The sequence below is a fragment of the Micropterus salmoides genome, unplaced genomic scaffold (assembly GCF_014851395.1).
Source record: "Micropterus salmoides isolate LMB-PRFRI ecotype aquatic unplaced genomic scaffold, ASM1485139v1 Ms_hic_scaffold_3, whole genome shotgun sequence".
Lineage (NCBI taxonomy): Eukaryota > Metazoa > Chordata > Actinopteri > Centrarchiformes > Centrarchidae > Micropterus > Micropterus salmoides.
The window spans coordinates 29,761,486-29,778,140 of record NW_024042261.1 but is presented as its reverse complement, the minus strand read 5'-3'; the positions used below and the strand labels follow the sequence as shown (position 1 = coordinate 29,778,140).

Here is a 16,655-nt window from a genome sequence, read left to right as displayed (position 1 = left end):
TGGCATAGGTACCTCTACACCAAATGGCAACATCTGGGTAACCCCTTTTTAGTAACTGACCCTTTATAAAGTGTTTACAAGTTGTAGTTTAACTAACAGTTTTAATCATGGTCATTAATTCATTTACTAATGATTTGGGGTTGCAAAGTTGTGGGGAAATCCCTTTATCTCCTCTTATCCCCTCTTTCCAGTGGGACACTTGCTTTGTGTTGGCCATGGTGGTCTTATCTTTTGAAACCATAAAACTCCAAAAGACTATGACCTCTGACTATCTGGAAAACAGCTGTAGTACATCTGAACCATCCCTTTAACTATTCATTTACATTAAAAACTGCAGACTTGATTAATAATTTTATAAGCACTTTTAACAGTGACTTACATTGACTAACAGCAGATGATTTAGAAAGTCAGAAATCTGTGACACGTATTTAATAACTTTACTAAAATGTATAAGACTTAACAGCTTATTATAAAGTAAGAATCTATTAGACTCACCAGCTGTTGGTTTCAACTTATAGGCCTTTATAAAGGGTGATTTATCAAACACTAGAACCAAAATATTAAATCAATTAAAATTTCTCTCCGATTGATTTTGAAAAGTAACTTAAACTCCTTTTAAATATATATAAAAAAGGATTAAATACACACAGACAGTGTAGGAATTATTAAGCCAAGATAATAAAACTAACCAAACTGGGACAAAACATTTAAAATATTGCACGTTCTACTGTTTCAGTATTTGAACTACAAACAATACACTGCTTGTGGATTGATTCAAATCTAAATGATGAAAGGGATCATTTTCATTGTCTATGAAGATTCTCAGTCATCCAGGTTATAGTTATCCCTTAAAATCAAGGGCAACTGGACTTTGTTGTCCAATTGCCCTTGATTTTAACCTTCGTTGGATCATTTTCATTCACTTTTTTTGAAATGCCCTTTGCTTTAGGGGTAATGACAGACAGAAAGATATTTACATCTTAATTAAACAGATGTTACTGGAGACTTTACAGAACATTAAACTTTATTATATGGAAATAAGCTACTGGAAAATCTTTATGCTCTAGTTTATGCTTCCAAATTACCCAATTCTCACCATAAATTCACACATTCAAGATGCCAATATTTTTCCTTTTTAATATACTTATATAAATACATACATTTGTATAAGTCATTCTTGATTTTGGTTTCAACCTGTGATTCAGCAAAAACAAGCAAGCTGGTGGAGACACAGAAGCAATGCATGCAGAAGAAACAACCCATGAAATTGATGTAAAGTCAGAAGTCATCTAAAGAACAAAAATAATAGAAAATATAATCAGTTGCTGTTAAGGTCCCAGGCAACTTCTGTTGGCAGCTGCTTCTGATGTAGCCATAAAATCTGGAGGAAAGGCAGTCCCCATGCTCGACAATAAAACAACTAATAATGACTGTACCTATGATATCCATGAATAAATTACAGTCTGGGTTGCAGTATTCAGTCCTGACACTACAAGGAAAACAAGGTATTACATGTTGGATCACATAGATTGTCAGCATTAAACATGAAAATAACGCTTGAGTGAAGCGCAAACCATTTTTAGAAATCTTGAAACAGAAATAATGAGAATAAACTAGATTACAGTAATACATCTGAGTAATCTAGTTAATTACACTACATTATTGCAATTAACAAGAGAAAATTAGCAATCTTGCAGTGCATTTTGAAAATAATGTCCCAAAAATTGCAATGATCAACAGACATTTTTGTTGCAGGAAAAAAGGTTTTGTGGCCATTTTTTTTTAGAGGACAATAGAATACAAATCACAGATCATCAGGGACCAATGCTCAAGAAAGGTCAAGCTCTACACATCACTACACAGCTGTGCTGAATGGTACAACATTGCAAAGTACTGTCATGGTCACCATTCACTCATATACAGTTTCCTAATCTTGCTTGGTTTCAGACATTTGTCATGCTTGCCTAGCTGCATACAGTTTTTTGACAATACAACAAACAAACTTTCCCCCACAAGACAAGCGTTGTGTTAATATTTTAATTGTTTTATTAACAGCCACCTTTAAAGAGGAGCAGTTTCCTTATAGGGTGGCTTTTTTATTTTAATAGTGAGCTGACTCCTGATACATAATAAGTAAATTCACTGAAGCAATGCAGCAGACTGTTATGCTGACTTCCACAGGCTATTCAGCCAGAAAGATTGTATTCAGTCCAAGTGATTACAGTTTAGAAGATGAACAGTTATTATTATGCTCCTGCAGAGACAGCATCAGCGGATCAGTGACAAAGATGAAGACACTAAAAAAAAACAATAAAAACATGTAAAACCCCCCCAAAAAAACAATGTAAAAAGAAGTGACTGCTGTTGAGTTCATCTCAGAAGCAGAAGCTACAGTGGCGTTGAATGCAGCGGTAGAATAAAGTTTAAGGCAATACTGGTAAGCACCACACCACCATATCAGAGATATTTGGGGTACGATTTCTGGTAATTCAACGGTTCAGTACAGGAGGGCAGAGGAGGTTTTTCACTTGTCTTGCATTTTTTCCAGAATTGGCACAATCATGTCAAATTTAGGTCTCTTTGCTGGGTCTTCATTCATGCATATCTTCATGAGCTTGCAAATGTGGGGTGAAATGCCAGGAGGGATAGTGGGCCTCAAACCCTCCAAGGAAACCTGAAAGCCAAAACAGACAGAGGTTTGGTACTATAGAAGAGATATTCCTGAATACATTAAAGCTATGAGTAATAGTTTATTTTGCCAGCACGTGTTTGCTACTCAATTTGTAATCTGATGAATCAAAGACAGCTCTGCTAACCTTCATGCCAATTTCCATGTTGGACAGGTCAGCATACGGCACCTCTCTGGTCACCAACTCCCACAGCAGGATAGCAAAGCTCCACATGTCTGCTGACCGTCGGTTGATCTCTTCTGGCTTCTTCTGCAGGGCTGAAAACACAATGATGAAAAAATATTCTGTTACATAGTGATAAAAGCTTGGCAAAAAAAAAAACAATGACCAGAAAACCTGCTGATATTGATATATCCTGCATCATGCTATCTGTTTAGGTCGAAAACACTGGACTGCATAATGCATGATAGTGTGAAGTGGAAAAAGAGCTGTCATTTTTAGCTGGCATAAACAAAAAAAAAAAAACTTTTGTAAGAAATCTGATCTGAGGTTTTGTGAGCTTACTTTATAGAACTGCATTTCATGGTTTACGGATTTTTAAAAAATCCCATCATACACTCAGAATCATTGTCTATAAAACATAAATATCATTACATTGCCCCAGCAGTACCAGTGATTAACAGACCTCAGTGTCTTTGTATCCAAATTAAATCTTTAAGCTCCTTTTCCGCGTATCTTTCATTTCCATGTTGCTCTAAAGGCGTGCAACCTCTGACATATATATCTATTGTAAATTGCTTTGGATAAAAGCATCAGCTAAATGAATAAATGTACATGTCTTACTTAAATGTGACAGGCAAAAGTTAATCTATCCTGCCAGTTAAACATAATCAGGTTTTCCATCGGTTATGTTACAGGGTTGAAATGTTACAAAGAAGTCCTTGCTGAAGATTTGAAGGCCTACTGAAATTCTTCACTGTAGCCAGTTCTGTACATTTGAGCCTTATCAATAGCAAAGCTTTCTGTGCTCTCAATTTCATGGCTCATTACCCACTCTAAGTATGCTATATGGAAGGTGTACACTGTTCTGTAAACTCAAAACCCATGGATTGCTGTTACTGTTTGAATGACTGCTGTCAAAGTTCCCTGGTTACGGTCACATTTTGTAATCAGTTTGTTTTCGAACTTGCTCCAATTTCACTGTATTTCAAGGGGAAATCAGCTGTGGATTAAATTTAGTTCTGAGCCAGTCTAGAGTACCCCGCATCCATCATTCACGCTCAAGCTTGAGTGGCCTCAGCTGTCAGTTTGGATCTGTGCTGTATGAGTGATGCCTACCCTCGGGTGCTACCCATGCAGGCGAGTACATCCTGCCAGGACACTGGAAAGAGAACTTGACGTCTGCCATGCTGATCCTGGCTGTCATGTCTTCATCTATCTGTGGAAACAAGGAACACTGACTGAGATGTCACTTGAAAAGTGTAACGGACATCTCTACCATCTGCAGTTTTTTCTTAGCAACACTACTTCCTTTGATAGGTCACACATCATACGACAATATATCCATTTATGATTCTGAAAGCTCTGCTGAAACCACAACTTCTTCTTACCATAACACTCTTGCTGTTGAGATAGTGGCGAGGGATCATGGGTTCAAGTGTGTGTAAGAAGGCCATTCCACAAGCAATGTCCAGAGCAAACTTCACCGCCTGTGTCTGGTCCACCACAAAGTCTGACAGCAGGATAAGTGACAAATAACACCAGGTTTCAGCCACCCTTACTATCACCACATAACAGGATGACAGTGAAATTGCTATTGTACAAAAAGTGATGGCAACACCATGACAAACGCGTAAGTGCAATAAATCACACATCCCTGCAAACCACCAAAAACGGTGACAAGTACGGACTTTGTGACCGGAGTAGAAGTACTCACTGGTGCCTTCATGCAGCACGTTGTAGAGGGAGCCATAAGGCATCCAGTGTGTGATGATGATGGGGTGAGGGGCGGGAGGAGACTGACATGCTCCCAACATGGGTAGAACATTCGGGTGGGAAAATATCCTGTGATGGAGCCCAAGGGGAAGGGACAGGGAAGAGAGACAGACAGACAGACAGACAAACAAAAAGAGGCAAACCCACAGAGGATTTGACATGAACAGTCAGCACATGTGAGATGCAACACCGCCCAAAAGAAATAATACATAAAGTTTGGTTCAACACATTACAAACAGACAAATGAGTGACCACAACAGCACAGAACACAGAGGCCGTAGAAAAGTCTGGATTAAATAATAACCTGAGTTTTGGATATTCCTCGTTAAAGTCTCTGCTTTTCCTTGTGGTCCAGTCACGAATTTTTAGCACCTTCACAACAATTTCATTTCCTTGCCAGCGCCCTTGCCACAGCTACCAATGAGAAACAAACACAGGAAAGGTGAAGTGAATGACGTGTACCTTAAACTGATCATCTGCAGTTCTACAATAATATAAAAGAGTGGAAACAAGAAAGTAAAGTACCTCTCCAGACTGGTTCTCATTTAATTTAGCCAAGAGAGCGAGCTGTTTATAGTCAATGCCTGCATGTTTGTTCAAAGTGCCATTCCCTAAAAACACAAGATCGAGACAAACTTTGGTGACAGGTTAAAGCTCAGACAAAGGCTCCATTATTCATGTGAAATTTAGCACAACACTATGCAGTCGGGAAAAAAAGCGGTGGAAAAACATTACATTAAGACTGGTCGGGAGGCCAGAATGGAACATTTTTCCTTTCATGCAGCGCTTAGACCAAACCCACTGATGGAAACTGGTCAGCTAATAAAATGGTTTGTGTATGTGGCACTTACGGGGTCGAGTTCTAGTGGTGCCTTTCCAGAACGTGTCCTTGAAGGGAATTTTAGTCAAGTTCTGTCCCATTTTCTCAGCTTTGTCTGTGTGGTGGAGGGATGGATTGAAATGACAACACACACAAAGACAATCAAAAATGCACTGAACCTGTTGGAATGAGATAAGTGGTAATGGGGAGACAGAATACCTCTGAGGAGTTCACGCAAGTGAGGTTTGGCTTTGTCCAGGGGAATTTCCCCATATTTGTTACAGATGCTCACCAGAGCCCCATTAGTCACGAGGTCCTGAGTAAAAGGACAAATTTGTGTCAGAAACATTTTAATATTGTTTGTTATGATAGGAATGCATAAAAACAGAGAAGTCTCAGTTTTAACACCACCAGGGGGCGCACTAACCTCAGCCACTTGGTCTTGGCCCCAGAAGCAGGCATAATGCAGTGGTGTGTTCCCGTGTTCATTGGCTGCATTAGTGTCTGCTTTGCACTGTATCAGCTAAAAGAGAAGGAGAAACAGAGGATTATATGCAAAACAAGGCTGGTCAGATCTTGTTTGGGCTGTATACAGGGATGAGTGTTAATGCTGCCAACAAAAGTCATGGAGGTTCATCTCGCCTGTGGACACATACCAGAGGTATTGAGACATGCCTAACATTAAACTCAGACAAATCAGACAACCTGGCGCAGAAGCCTCACATTATGGCATACGGTACACTTCGATACAAGACATCATTGTATTTTGTTAGAGACAAATAGCAAAATCTAACAGTTGACTTTGTGTTTTTCTAATTTTACCAACCAGAACAGCATTTTTACAAAACCTTATACAATAAGAGACCACATGCAGCTCCACATACCGCACTGCCTGTTGCATCTTCAAACATAAACCAGTCTATTACAGGACATAACATTATACCCATGTGATGCATCTTAAACAGCCAAGAAGTAATCCTGAGTTTTTTATATTGTATAGGAGATTGTGCAGACACGCACTGTCAGTGCATTAATGCATTTCAGCTACTGACTGTGATTTTTGGAATTTGATCCCATAAACACTCAATAAATAAGCCACCTGAGTCTCCCCGGACACTGTTTGGACACTTTTAAAACCTCTGGTCTCTTTGAACAATTAGCAATTGGGCTAATTGACTGATCCTGAATAAATAAAGAATTAATAAATATATTTTGAGGAAACTTCTATCTCATCAAACGTTGCTTAACAAATGTATTAGTAGTCAGGCTTTATAATTATACTTGCAGCCATTGAAACATTGACAAATTGCTAAGCACTCCCTCCAGTTTAAAACTGCTGATTGTGGAACTGCAAGAACAGACAAGACCCATGCCTTTATTATTGCTTTTTAGATTACATCATTTTAGGTTTCATAACATCTTGTGTTTATGAAGCAAACTTAAAAGAGATACATCTTCATTCACAGGTGTGTTATCAGTTTGCTGACTTGGTATCTAGGAAGGACATGTTTAAATTTTGGCACAATACATGATTTATTCTGAAATATAGATCAGAGAGAGTCAGTCAGTCAGTCAGTCATGTTTAAATGACAGGGAGGTATCTTATAATCTGATAATCACCAGAAACTTTTTACTACTGTGGAGTTACAGGATGACCAAAGGACCCAGCAAGGAACCTTTTCCAGCACCACTGTGTGCAATATTTGCACAAACCCTACCTTTCCCACAATGTCGCGATGTCCGTGGCTGGCGGCCAGGTGCAAAGGCGTGTCGTCTCCACGGTTCAGGACGTTAATGCGAGCCCCTCTCATGATGAGCATGTCGACCACATTGGAGCGGCCCTCCCTGCATGCCCAGTGGAGGGGGCTGAAGCCGTGGTCATCTCTGCAGTGAGAGAGAGGAGCATTCACATTCAGCACAGGTTTCACTCAAACCTTCAGCGCAGCAAGGACACAGAATAATTACAGGACAAGCAAGAAAAGTGTATGACTTGAGGGAGAAAAAGTATACCAGTTTCACCTCCTTGGTTATCCATAATAAGATTTTCATTGCAAAATGCTCTGTGGCATACTTGGCGCAAGGCCAAGTAATACAAACTGGAACTGTTTTCTGGAGCTTATGTGTTTTGCTTTGACAATCAAAATATCACTTTTAAAAAAAGACAGAGTGCATTCCAGAAAAAAAATAGGGTGGTCAACATAAAAAACACATTTAAGTTTGTTTATCTTTATTATGATCCAATTTATTGTATACAGAGTGGCTTTAAGAATTCACATAAGACACTGTTAGTTGTACCTGCCAACAATAAACTGCCAACTGAGTGTATTTATCTGAAATGACAGCATTATGTTGTTTTAGGCTCTTCAGCTTTGACAGTACATAATGAGGAATTTGTTAATTTGCACTTCTGTCATCTTCCTCTAAAAACAGGAAGTTGATGCAACTAAGTCTTTGACAACAGCTAATAGGTCTCTGGCGCTCATCAATCCTCTTTGTCTCAGTGACACTGGCAGTGACACATGTAAGACAGTGGCCCCGATTACATGGCACTGTGACTGATGACCTACCTCCTGAAGAGAAAAGAGAGATAAAGGCTGACAGATTCAGATACAGGAAGAGCTGAGTGACAGAGAGTCAATCAGGAAAAGGCTGAAGAAAAAACAGTAAGCCGAGCATTCGCTGCAGTCCTTATAAGGTCCAGTGACACTTCCTTCAGCAGCACTGCTCGCGTATTCACTCCAGCTGCTGTGTGCGAGTGTGTCATTCTTCATTTCTGCTCTCTTTGCCTGCCGTGGTCTCCTCCTAGTCTCCTAAAAGTTTCCTCCCTCATCCGAGTCTTTCCACTTCCTCGTCCTCTCATTCAAATCCATCCTCTCCCCCTCAGTTCCACAAAAACACGATATATTCCACTTTCCGTACGCTTTCCTTTACAATGTGGGCTTTATTGTTTGTGCCAGGACACAGCACAGTCCTCCAGATAATAAAGTTATACAGTTGTTCTGAAATTATGAGTAGGCAGACAGCATAATAATGTGATCTGAGGGAGTATTATGAATCAACAGGAATCTGAACCCTCTACCCCCTCCACCATCACTTCACTGGCCTGTATTCACACATCCTGCAAAGCTCTGCTCAAACCAGCATCAAGAGTCCCCATAGAGACCCTTAGTCCCACTACACACATCTATCTGTGTGACCCGCAGCAGTCACAGCAGATGCAATTTCCTGTCAGACCAAAAGGCCAAATCCTAAAAACTAATTAGCCTAAGTTTATGAGAGAAAAACTCCCCATAGACTCACCTCCATGATTTTATTAGTACTCTGTGTTACACTTCGGTGGGTTTTTTTTTCAAGGCAAGAGTGGACACATAAACAAATTTACCATCCTTATCCGTATGATCTTAGATTCACTATTTGCAAATAATGGTCACGCAGACGGCATGAACTGTGATTGGACGGCTTGCCAGCATCGCATTTATGGCTTGTCCTTCTTCTGCTTCAACCAGTTCAAGGGTTGTACACACCATCTCCTCCAATGCCTTCTTTTATTTCTGCATTTTAGTAATTTCACTAAAAGTAACTGCTGTTCATCACCGATCCTTATTTCCATTGTTAGTAGTAGCCTCCACCAACCGAAGAATAAGAAACTCAAAATAGAAAGTGGAACACAGAAACCCCACCGACAATTAGGTTATTTGGTGGTCTAACTGCAGAACGATGCAGGCACCAACGGACATGTATAAATGCTTTAGAAGGCATGTAGCCGAAGCAGAAATATAAATTTGCCTTATCTTTCAGGATCCTTTCCATAATATTGTCATGTTGCACTTAGTAGACGTATGGGCACATTTGTCCCTAAGAATTATGTTGCAGCCATTGTAGCCCATTTTGTGTCCACTGGGTGAGGCTTAGAGCCAAAATACTTTGGTGAATTAAGAGTTTATTTTGACCAAATCAAAGGTGGTAACTGTTGGAACAGTGGAAAGAAAGAAATGTTTTTTGTGAGTTTATTTTGTTTCTGTTCAGTTTGAATGAAGTGTGTTTAACAATGATGTGTGAGGTAAAATTATTGTTGTTCTTAACGGGGTCTGTTGGGCTATAGCTCTGAGATTGGTGCTATACTGGCAATTAGTGGCAGTGAATGTCACTTAAACCTCCTTTAAAAAAAGATATGGAGCAAAAACACACCAGGTACTCCCTTTCTCTTCATGTTTAAATCTTAGAAGTTATGTGACCTTTTTTAATATCACAATATGATGTGTATGTGAATGTGTATAAGTACAATGTTATTTTCTCAAATTCAGCCACAATTGTTAATGATCACTTATGATCAAGTGCCTCCGGTTTCTGTGTGTGTGTGTTTCTATTCGGCGGCCCCTTTTTATAGGATAGACTTTCCCTTTAATTAGGCTTCATCCCCACAACCCAAAGGCACTTGAGTGCCAGAGTCTTCTCCTGCTCACCCCCTCCACACTGGCTGCGGTAATTTATTTCAGGCACTTCCACCTGCCAACAGTACTCAGTTTGGCAGACGGAAAAGTCAGAGGAAGAGCCCCTGTCTGCACCCTGTATGTCTCTGCCCTGACATCTCTGCCAGGTCATATAACAAGCTTCAGAAGAAGGAAACAAGTGGGGGAAAAAAAACACCCACTGAAGCAGAAAAAACAAGTTTCTAAAACAGAGAAATTTTTGTAGGAGTTCTTTTCTTTATTCTCTCCTCATCAAAAGTGAATGCAACATTTTATTCTGCTAATGCTGAACATATATTACATGAGAAGAGCAGAATTTATGGCACTGAGGGCTAGACATGTTTGGTGTAATGTACGTTCTTTGTTTGTCAGTTATCATTGTGAAATTCCTTACTTATTTCTAAGGGTGTGACGATATACAATATTGGGGTCACGAGAATGAGACGATTTTAACACTATTTTTAAGAAATCTTCAATGATGAAATATATTACTGGAACAATAGTCTTTGATTTGACTGAAAGCCACAAAATGCAAAACAGTGCAGGTGTATTTTGTAATATTGCTTACATTGTTCATGTCTCGTCTGTCACTCTGTTGCTGTTTTCACCGCATATCCGAAATCCTGCCACATAAACGATTTAAAAGTGGCGGGGGCATCTTCTGTGCTAATTTTACCTCCGTCATGCTGATATCGTAGGGCTGGGCAATATGGCCAAAAATGTTCACGGTCTAAAAAAATTATATAATTCAATATCGATAATTATCACGATAATTGTGGTTCGTTATGGTCAGAACATGACAAACTCTTACCAAACAGTAGCTCACTTCTGAGGTAGAACATTCAAAACAATTATGATAAAATTTTTTCAACATACTGTAAATGCATGAGTAAAATTGCGTAAAAAAATGTTTCATTCACTTTTCCTCAAGAAAATAATTAACTGATATTTAATTCATTATTCAAATGAATGAAATCAAACATTTATTGAACATTTGTTATATTGTTATTAAGGAAAATATATTGCGATAATTATTGTTTTGTTTTATTGCCCAGCCCTGTGATATTGTGAGACAGCTTTTCACCTCGACGAGAAATATCTTGACATTTGTAGCCAAGCAGTGTCTGACCCGTGTTAGACCTGATAACCTTTGATGGCTCATTCACAAAGACGGCACTGCTGAAACCATTACTATCTGCTTCAGCAAGCCTCCAGACCACTGGCTGTTTACAACAGTAACCATTGCATAGCAACAGATTCATTCTGCTGCACCCAGAGAGGTTATATATAAAATCAGTATTCACACTTACCAAACAAGGAACCTCCGCCTTAACAATATGCTGAAAGTGTTGTCCATAACAATCATGAGTGAAAATGAAACTGTTCTGCTCAAACTGTTATTTACACATGTACAGGGTTTTTTTCGATGTACATTTTGACGAGGCTAAATACAGATCAAAGCCACGATAACACACTGGTACGCTGAAGAAAACACAAGAGCACTGAACTCAGTTTGAGAACAAAAACACAAATGGGGTACTGCAAGGAATAGAGGTTGGAAGCAGGGCCTCATAACCCTTTGTTAAACACTATAATAAACAATAAACACTATTTTCATACAAGTAGGGCTGTGACAAATAATTATTTTCATCATCTATTAATATGACAACTATCTTCTCAATTAATAATTTGTTCTATAAACATTGAGAATAGTAAAAAACTGCCATCACAATTTCCCAGAGCCCAAGAGGATGTTGTTTGTTTTGGACTTTTATGTGAACTATAGTCCAAAACCCAGAGATACAGTTTTATTACTTTTTTTATGTAAGACAAGGAAAAGCAAAAGTTGCCAAATAACTAATTTAGAGCTGAAACGATTAATCGATCTGATATTTCACAGACAAAATGATCTGCAGATTAATTTTTCATGAACTGTCTAATTGTAGCCCTAGACTAATCGATTAATCAACTACTTGTTTCAGCTCATATATATAAAACTTGGCCAAATGGCCCTTAACTTTTTCAAAACCACAGATTAGCCTCCGTGCTAATTTTCAACACAAAACCATAAGTCGTACTAACAGTATGCACCAACTAGTAAAGTGCCAGTGTAAAACCTCTTCAGAGAAGACCAGAGATGATGTAAACATTTCAAACTTCGCAATTACTTCTTCCAAAGTTTGAGGAAATGTTGAGGGGAAATGAGTTGAGCTATCTAATACCACTGGGAGACAAATACCGGAAACACATAAGTGGAGGCGGGGAAGGTAATTTGCTCTGCTATAGCTTACTGTGCATTTCTCTTTTGAATATTTCACTATTTGGCCACACACACACACACAAAGATTCTCTGTCTCCTCACACATAACTCTTCTAGTCCTGCCCACTACAATAATCTCCTCCCCCTCTCTCTCGTTTTGTTTGGTGGTAGATGGTTCCCTCGAGGCCTGTGTGTTATTCCTTGTAAGGAGATTCAGCATTCCACTACTACTTTTGTCTGGGTGTTACATCAGTGTAAACACACCACCGATATTTCAGTGAGGAAAAACTGAGCAAACACAAAGTCGATGCAGCCATTAAACACAAAATCTCACTCAATTGCTTAAGCTTTAAAAGGAAAAAACACAAATCTGCGACAAAAAAACACTATTTGGTATCTTGGGTTTACTGACTTAGCCTACATGTATAGTTTCATTATTATTAGTATTATACTTTAAAAATTGTTTTTGAGAATTATAATTTGTAATAAAAAGGTATGAATCCCTTTTTATCTTTACAGCAGAAATGCCAGCAAGAAAAACAACACTGACCAAATGGCAACAATATACTTTTTTCAGCTCTGTGCTTCAGAAGGCAACAGAACATCTGTTTTCACATCCCGTCTCATCATTAATCATATTATTACTACGTTTTACTAACTACTTTGTTTCTGGATTGTATCTTTTAAACAATGAAATTAATCTCTTAAACAAAAACTCAACTGATTTTCACCATTATTATATTATTGAAATTCAAAGGTTGGCACATGAGTTTGCAACAGTAATCAAAGAAAATTAAAAAAGGCTTTTAGACAACTACTGGTTTAAAAAAATTCTGTAAGGCCTACATTTAATTACAGCAGCAACTGCAAACGTGATTAACTCTACCATCAGTGCAGGTTTCCATCCAACATCACACTCTTGAATTATTCCATTGGCATTCTGGACATAAACATGCGCCCACAAGGAAATGGGTTCAATCACAGGCCACCATCTCACTGGGGACTGAAATGGCGGGCTCTCAGCCTGCACCAGAAACTGGGCTTGCAACTTTTAAAGTAAATAATGACACTGCAATGTATTGGATTCTTTACTTTATCTAGCATCACAAATTCATGTTGAGGCCAGTCTCCTGCAGATGTAAGTACAATTGTGCAAAAAGGAATCATTGGCAGAAAAATGAAGATACATGAGAGAGGACCCCTATGAGATAATCTCAAAACAGCAAGATAGTGTCAGGGTCAATTTCTGATGATTCTTCAGTCTGAATAGATATTTTGCTTTAAAAAAAAGCTAACTAGGCAGCGGTTACTGCGATATAATTATTGAAAAATGAATTATTTCGTGCATGTTTACCAGGGCAAGTTAAGACACATCATGCTGGATGTGAGTTACAATTCCTGCTTAAGGGTGTATTCTACTTTGATATTGCAGTCTATAGTTGGACTATATTCAATAGTTTATAGTAGTTTTTAATTTCATTTAATTAGCCATGGATTTGTGAGTTAGACAAAAAACACACCAATAAATAAACCTTGGCTCACCCTTGATTGAGGTCATTCTCTGTGTTGTCCAACCATAAGCGAACTGCCACTGCATTGCCTTCCCGGCACTGGGTGAAGATATCATCCATTTTGACTGGTGTCTTCTTCTTCTCTCAAGGTACACCCGTAGGAGTAGATGCAAAACAAAACTGGGACAGCAGGGTCCTGGCCAGCATCAGTCCCTCATTTGGGACAAAGGGGGGGGGGGCACAATCAGCAGCACACACAACGCCTGAATAAATGGGACAGAAAAGCGAGAGTTTCTACATTAACACATTTTTAGACAATCAGTCCGACCTCTATTCCCTCTCTTATGATCCTGTTATACAAACCTAAGAAGAAGAAAGCCAAGCAACCAAGAAACCTAGTGTTAAGTAATCTTATCGACCTTAGTAATACTGGGTGGGTATGCAGTTTACAACACTGTGACTCACAACACTTGGCTTATCCAGTGTCATGCGAAATTATGTACTTCCTTAAAATTAGCTAATTGGCAGACAATAAAATGTTTAAATCATGTACCAAGCAAAAATGGCAACACAGATTCTCAATTCTGAGTATGATTTTCCTGTCTTGTGGGATACTAAACTGAAGTCTTTGGATCATTGATCAGACAAAAAAAAAGCAATTTCAAAATGTCACCAAATAATAAACTGATTGATTGTTCAAGAAAACAGTAACAGCAAATAATGGGCATTTGCATAATTGCAAGTCATTACTGAAGACAACAGCTTGTGAAAGGGTTACAGGTGTGACAAGAACTTTGACCAAAACTTTGGTCTTTTAATTACAATCACCATCAATGAAGACATACAAATGTCTGAGTAAGTGAAGCACTAAAATGGAAAAGAGTGTGATCAATGACATATCTGCAGTTCAGCTTAACATAACTTTAATACGCACTTGAAATAAAATCGGGCTTTGGGGTTGACTTTGTGATTTAGTCATGTACGTTAGTTAACATAAACACTGACACGAGCTGGTGTCACAGTAATGAGTCCACCGTTAACAATCCACTGTCTTCAACGTTACAGCAGTCTGACTAGCTGCATTGCTATATTGCTAACACAGGGGAATAGCTCATGCTGGTTATCACTTTCGCTCGTGGCAGTACCACCGTGTGCTTTCATTACACTCTATTAACTACAAGTGACTCGATTAGCTCCAACACACATTAGTTAGTATCCTCTGGTTGATAAAATGAGACACACGCAGGTTTGGCTAACAAGCTAACCTACTACTACCCTGACACCGCGGACTGTCTCTTTTTCTTTCATTTAACACTGACTTGACTGAGATGAACCCAACAAAACATTTAAACACTTCAAATTGGCAATACATTTGCCTCCGTGGCGATAAACTTACCGGGTCTAATCGCCTGTTGCTGTGTAATATGGTTAGACAGAGCAGAAGTTGTTAGCAGCGTTATGTTGTCTCCAATAGATTGAATGCTGTGTGGGACGTCCACACCCTCACCGCTGCTGCCGTACGTACGTGGTAACGTTGAGTGGTGGTATAGAGCGCCCCGCCTACTTCAGGCGGCAGCGGGAACTGCAGGAAGTCAAAATATTCGCCGCCTCAGGTCATAGTATTTTTAACATCCATCAACCGAAGTTACAGTACGTGGTGCAGTGATGTAAAAAATAAAATAAAATAAAAAAGCTAAACCACACTGTAGAAATACTGTTGTTACAAGTAAAAGTCTGCATTCAAACTTTTACTGCTAGAAGTAGTTTAGCATCATAATAAAGGTAGGCTACCGAAAGAAAAAGTGCACATTTTGCAGAAAGTCCCATTTACATTTAGAATAATGTAGCCTATTAGTCAGTTATAATTATTGATGCATTGATATGTATATGACTTTAATATTCGCCTGGTAAAGGTGTGATGACACACTAAAATATCCACTTACCTACACATTATAAATTATATATTTACAATTGTATACACTGTTTTTAACATGTAGCTACAAATCATCCATCACTGTCACATCTAAATCCTGCAGCTTTTGTATATGCATACATACTGTGTATACTGCATACAGTATACACATATACTCATAACCAACCATCTCAATTTGTACTTCTTTGCACTATTTCTATTGTTTACTATTTACAGAAACAGGCCATTTTGTGTTTTTGGTCAGAGTTGCTTCTAATGTACATTTTTATATACCCATTTTTCACCTACTTTTATTTGTATATTATGTATGTGTATAGTTCTATGTTTAATTTGTCTGTCTTTGTTCAGCTTTATTGTTCATTATGTCTATCTTTAATTCTATTGGAACTGTTCATAGCACCCTAAAAACTGAAGTAAAACTCCTTGTATGTGTACGCATAAACTAAATTTCCCCTCTGCGATCAATAAAGTATTTTTTAAATCTGTGATGAAGGATACATCATAATTCATTTGATTATTTGTATCATTGCTTTGAATCTGGAAATTAAATGTATCTATATATTATAATGTAGTGGAGTAAAATGTGCAATATTTCCAATATTGTTGTGGTAGAGTATAAAGTAGCAAGTACCTCAAAATTGTTCTTAAATACAGTACTTTAGTAAATATACTTAGTTACTTTCCACAACTGCTTATGTGCATGTCCCAAGGGGAAAATCTACCCTAAAACAACACCATTTATTTTGTATAATAGTGTTAAGTTATATGACATAATGCTTATAAATTTCACCATAAAGTGAATATATAGCCTTTAGCCTACATAAAAACTCTCTCTAGGCTGGAAGTCCTCTTTTCTCCAAGTTTCTATTTTAAACTTAAGGTTTACTTGTTATTGCAAAGATTTTTTTAAAGAACTGAAATAAAATATTGTTTCTTTAACAGTTTAAAAATTGACAAAAGGTTAGATAAAACACTGCACATATTCATCAAACTATGAACAATTGCACAATCTTTAGTCAACATTTTGCATTTTCCAT

At 38.2% G+C, this 16,655-nt stretch overlaps 1 protein-coding gene across 1 annotated transcript; it reads right to left on the bottom strand.

Annotated features, from left to right (window-relative positions):
* Nucleotides 1–1,110: 1,110 nt before the first annotated feature.
* LOC119882724 (integrin-linked protein kinase) lies at nt 1,111–15,213 on the bottom strand. Its single transcript, XM_038692926.1, has 13 exons — nt 15,082–15,213; nt 13,717–13,948; nt 7,164–7,329; nt 5,873–5,968; nt 5,665–5,761; nt 5,477–5,560; nt 5,151–5,236; nt 4,930–5,039; nt 4,567–4,694; nt 4,241–4,362; nt 3,969–4,068; nt 2,817–2,947; nt 1,111–2,674 (listed from the first exon to the last, which is right to left on the bottom strand). Exons 2-13 carry the CDS (start codon nt 13,803–13,805, stop codon nt 2,525–2,527), a joined length of 1,359 nt encoding a protein of 452 aa, XP_038548854.1. The 5' UTR covers nt 13,806–13,948; nt 15,082–15,213; the 3' UTR covers nt 1,111–2,524.
* Nucleotides 15,214–16,655: the final 1,442 nt, after the last annotated feature.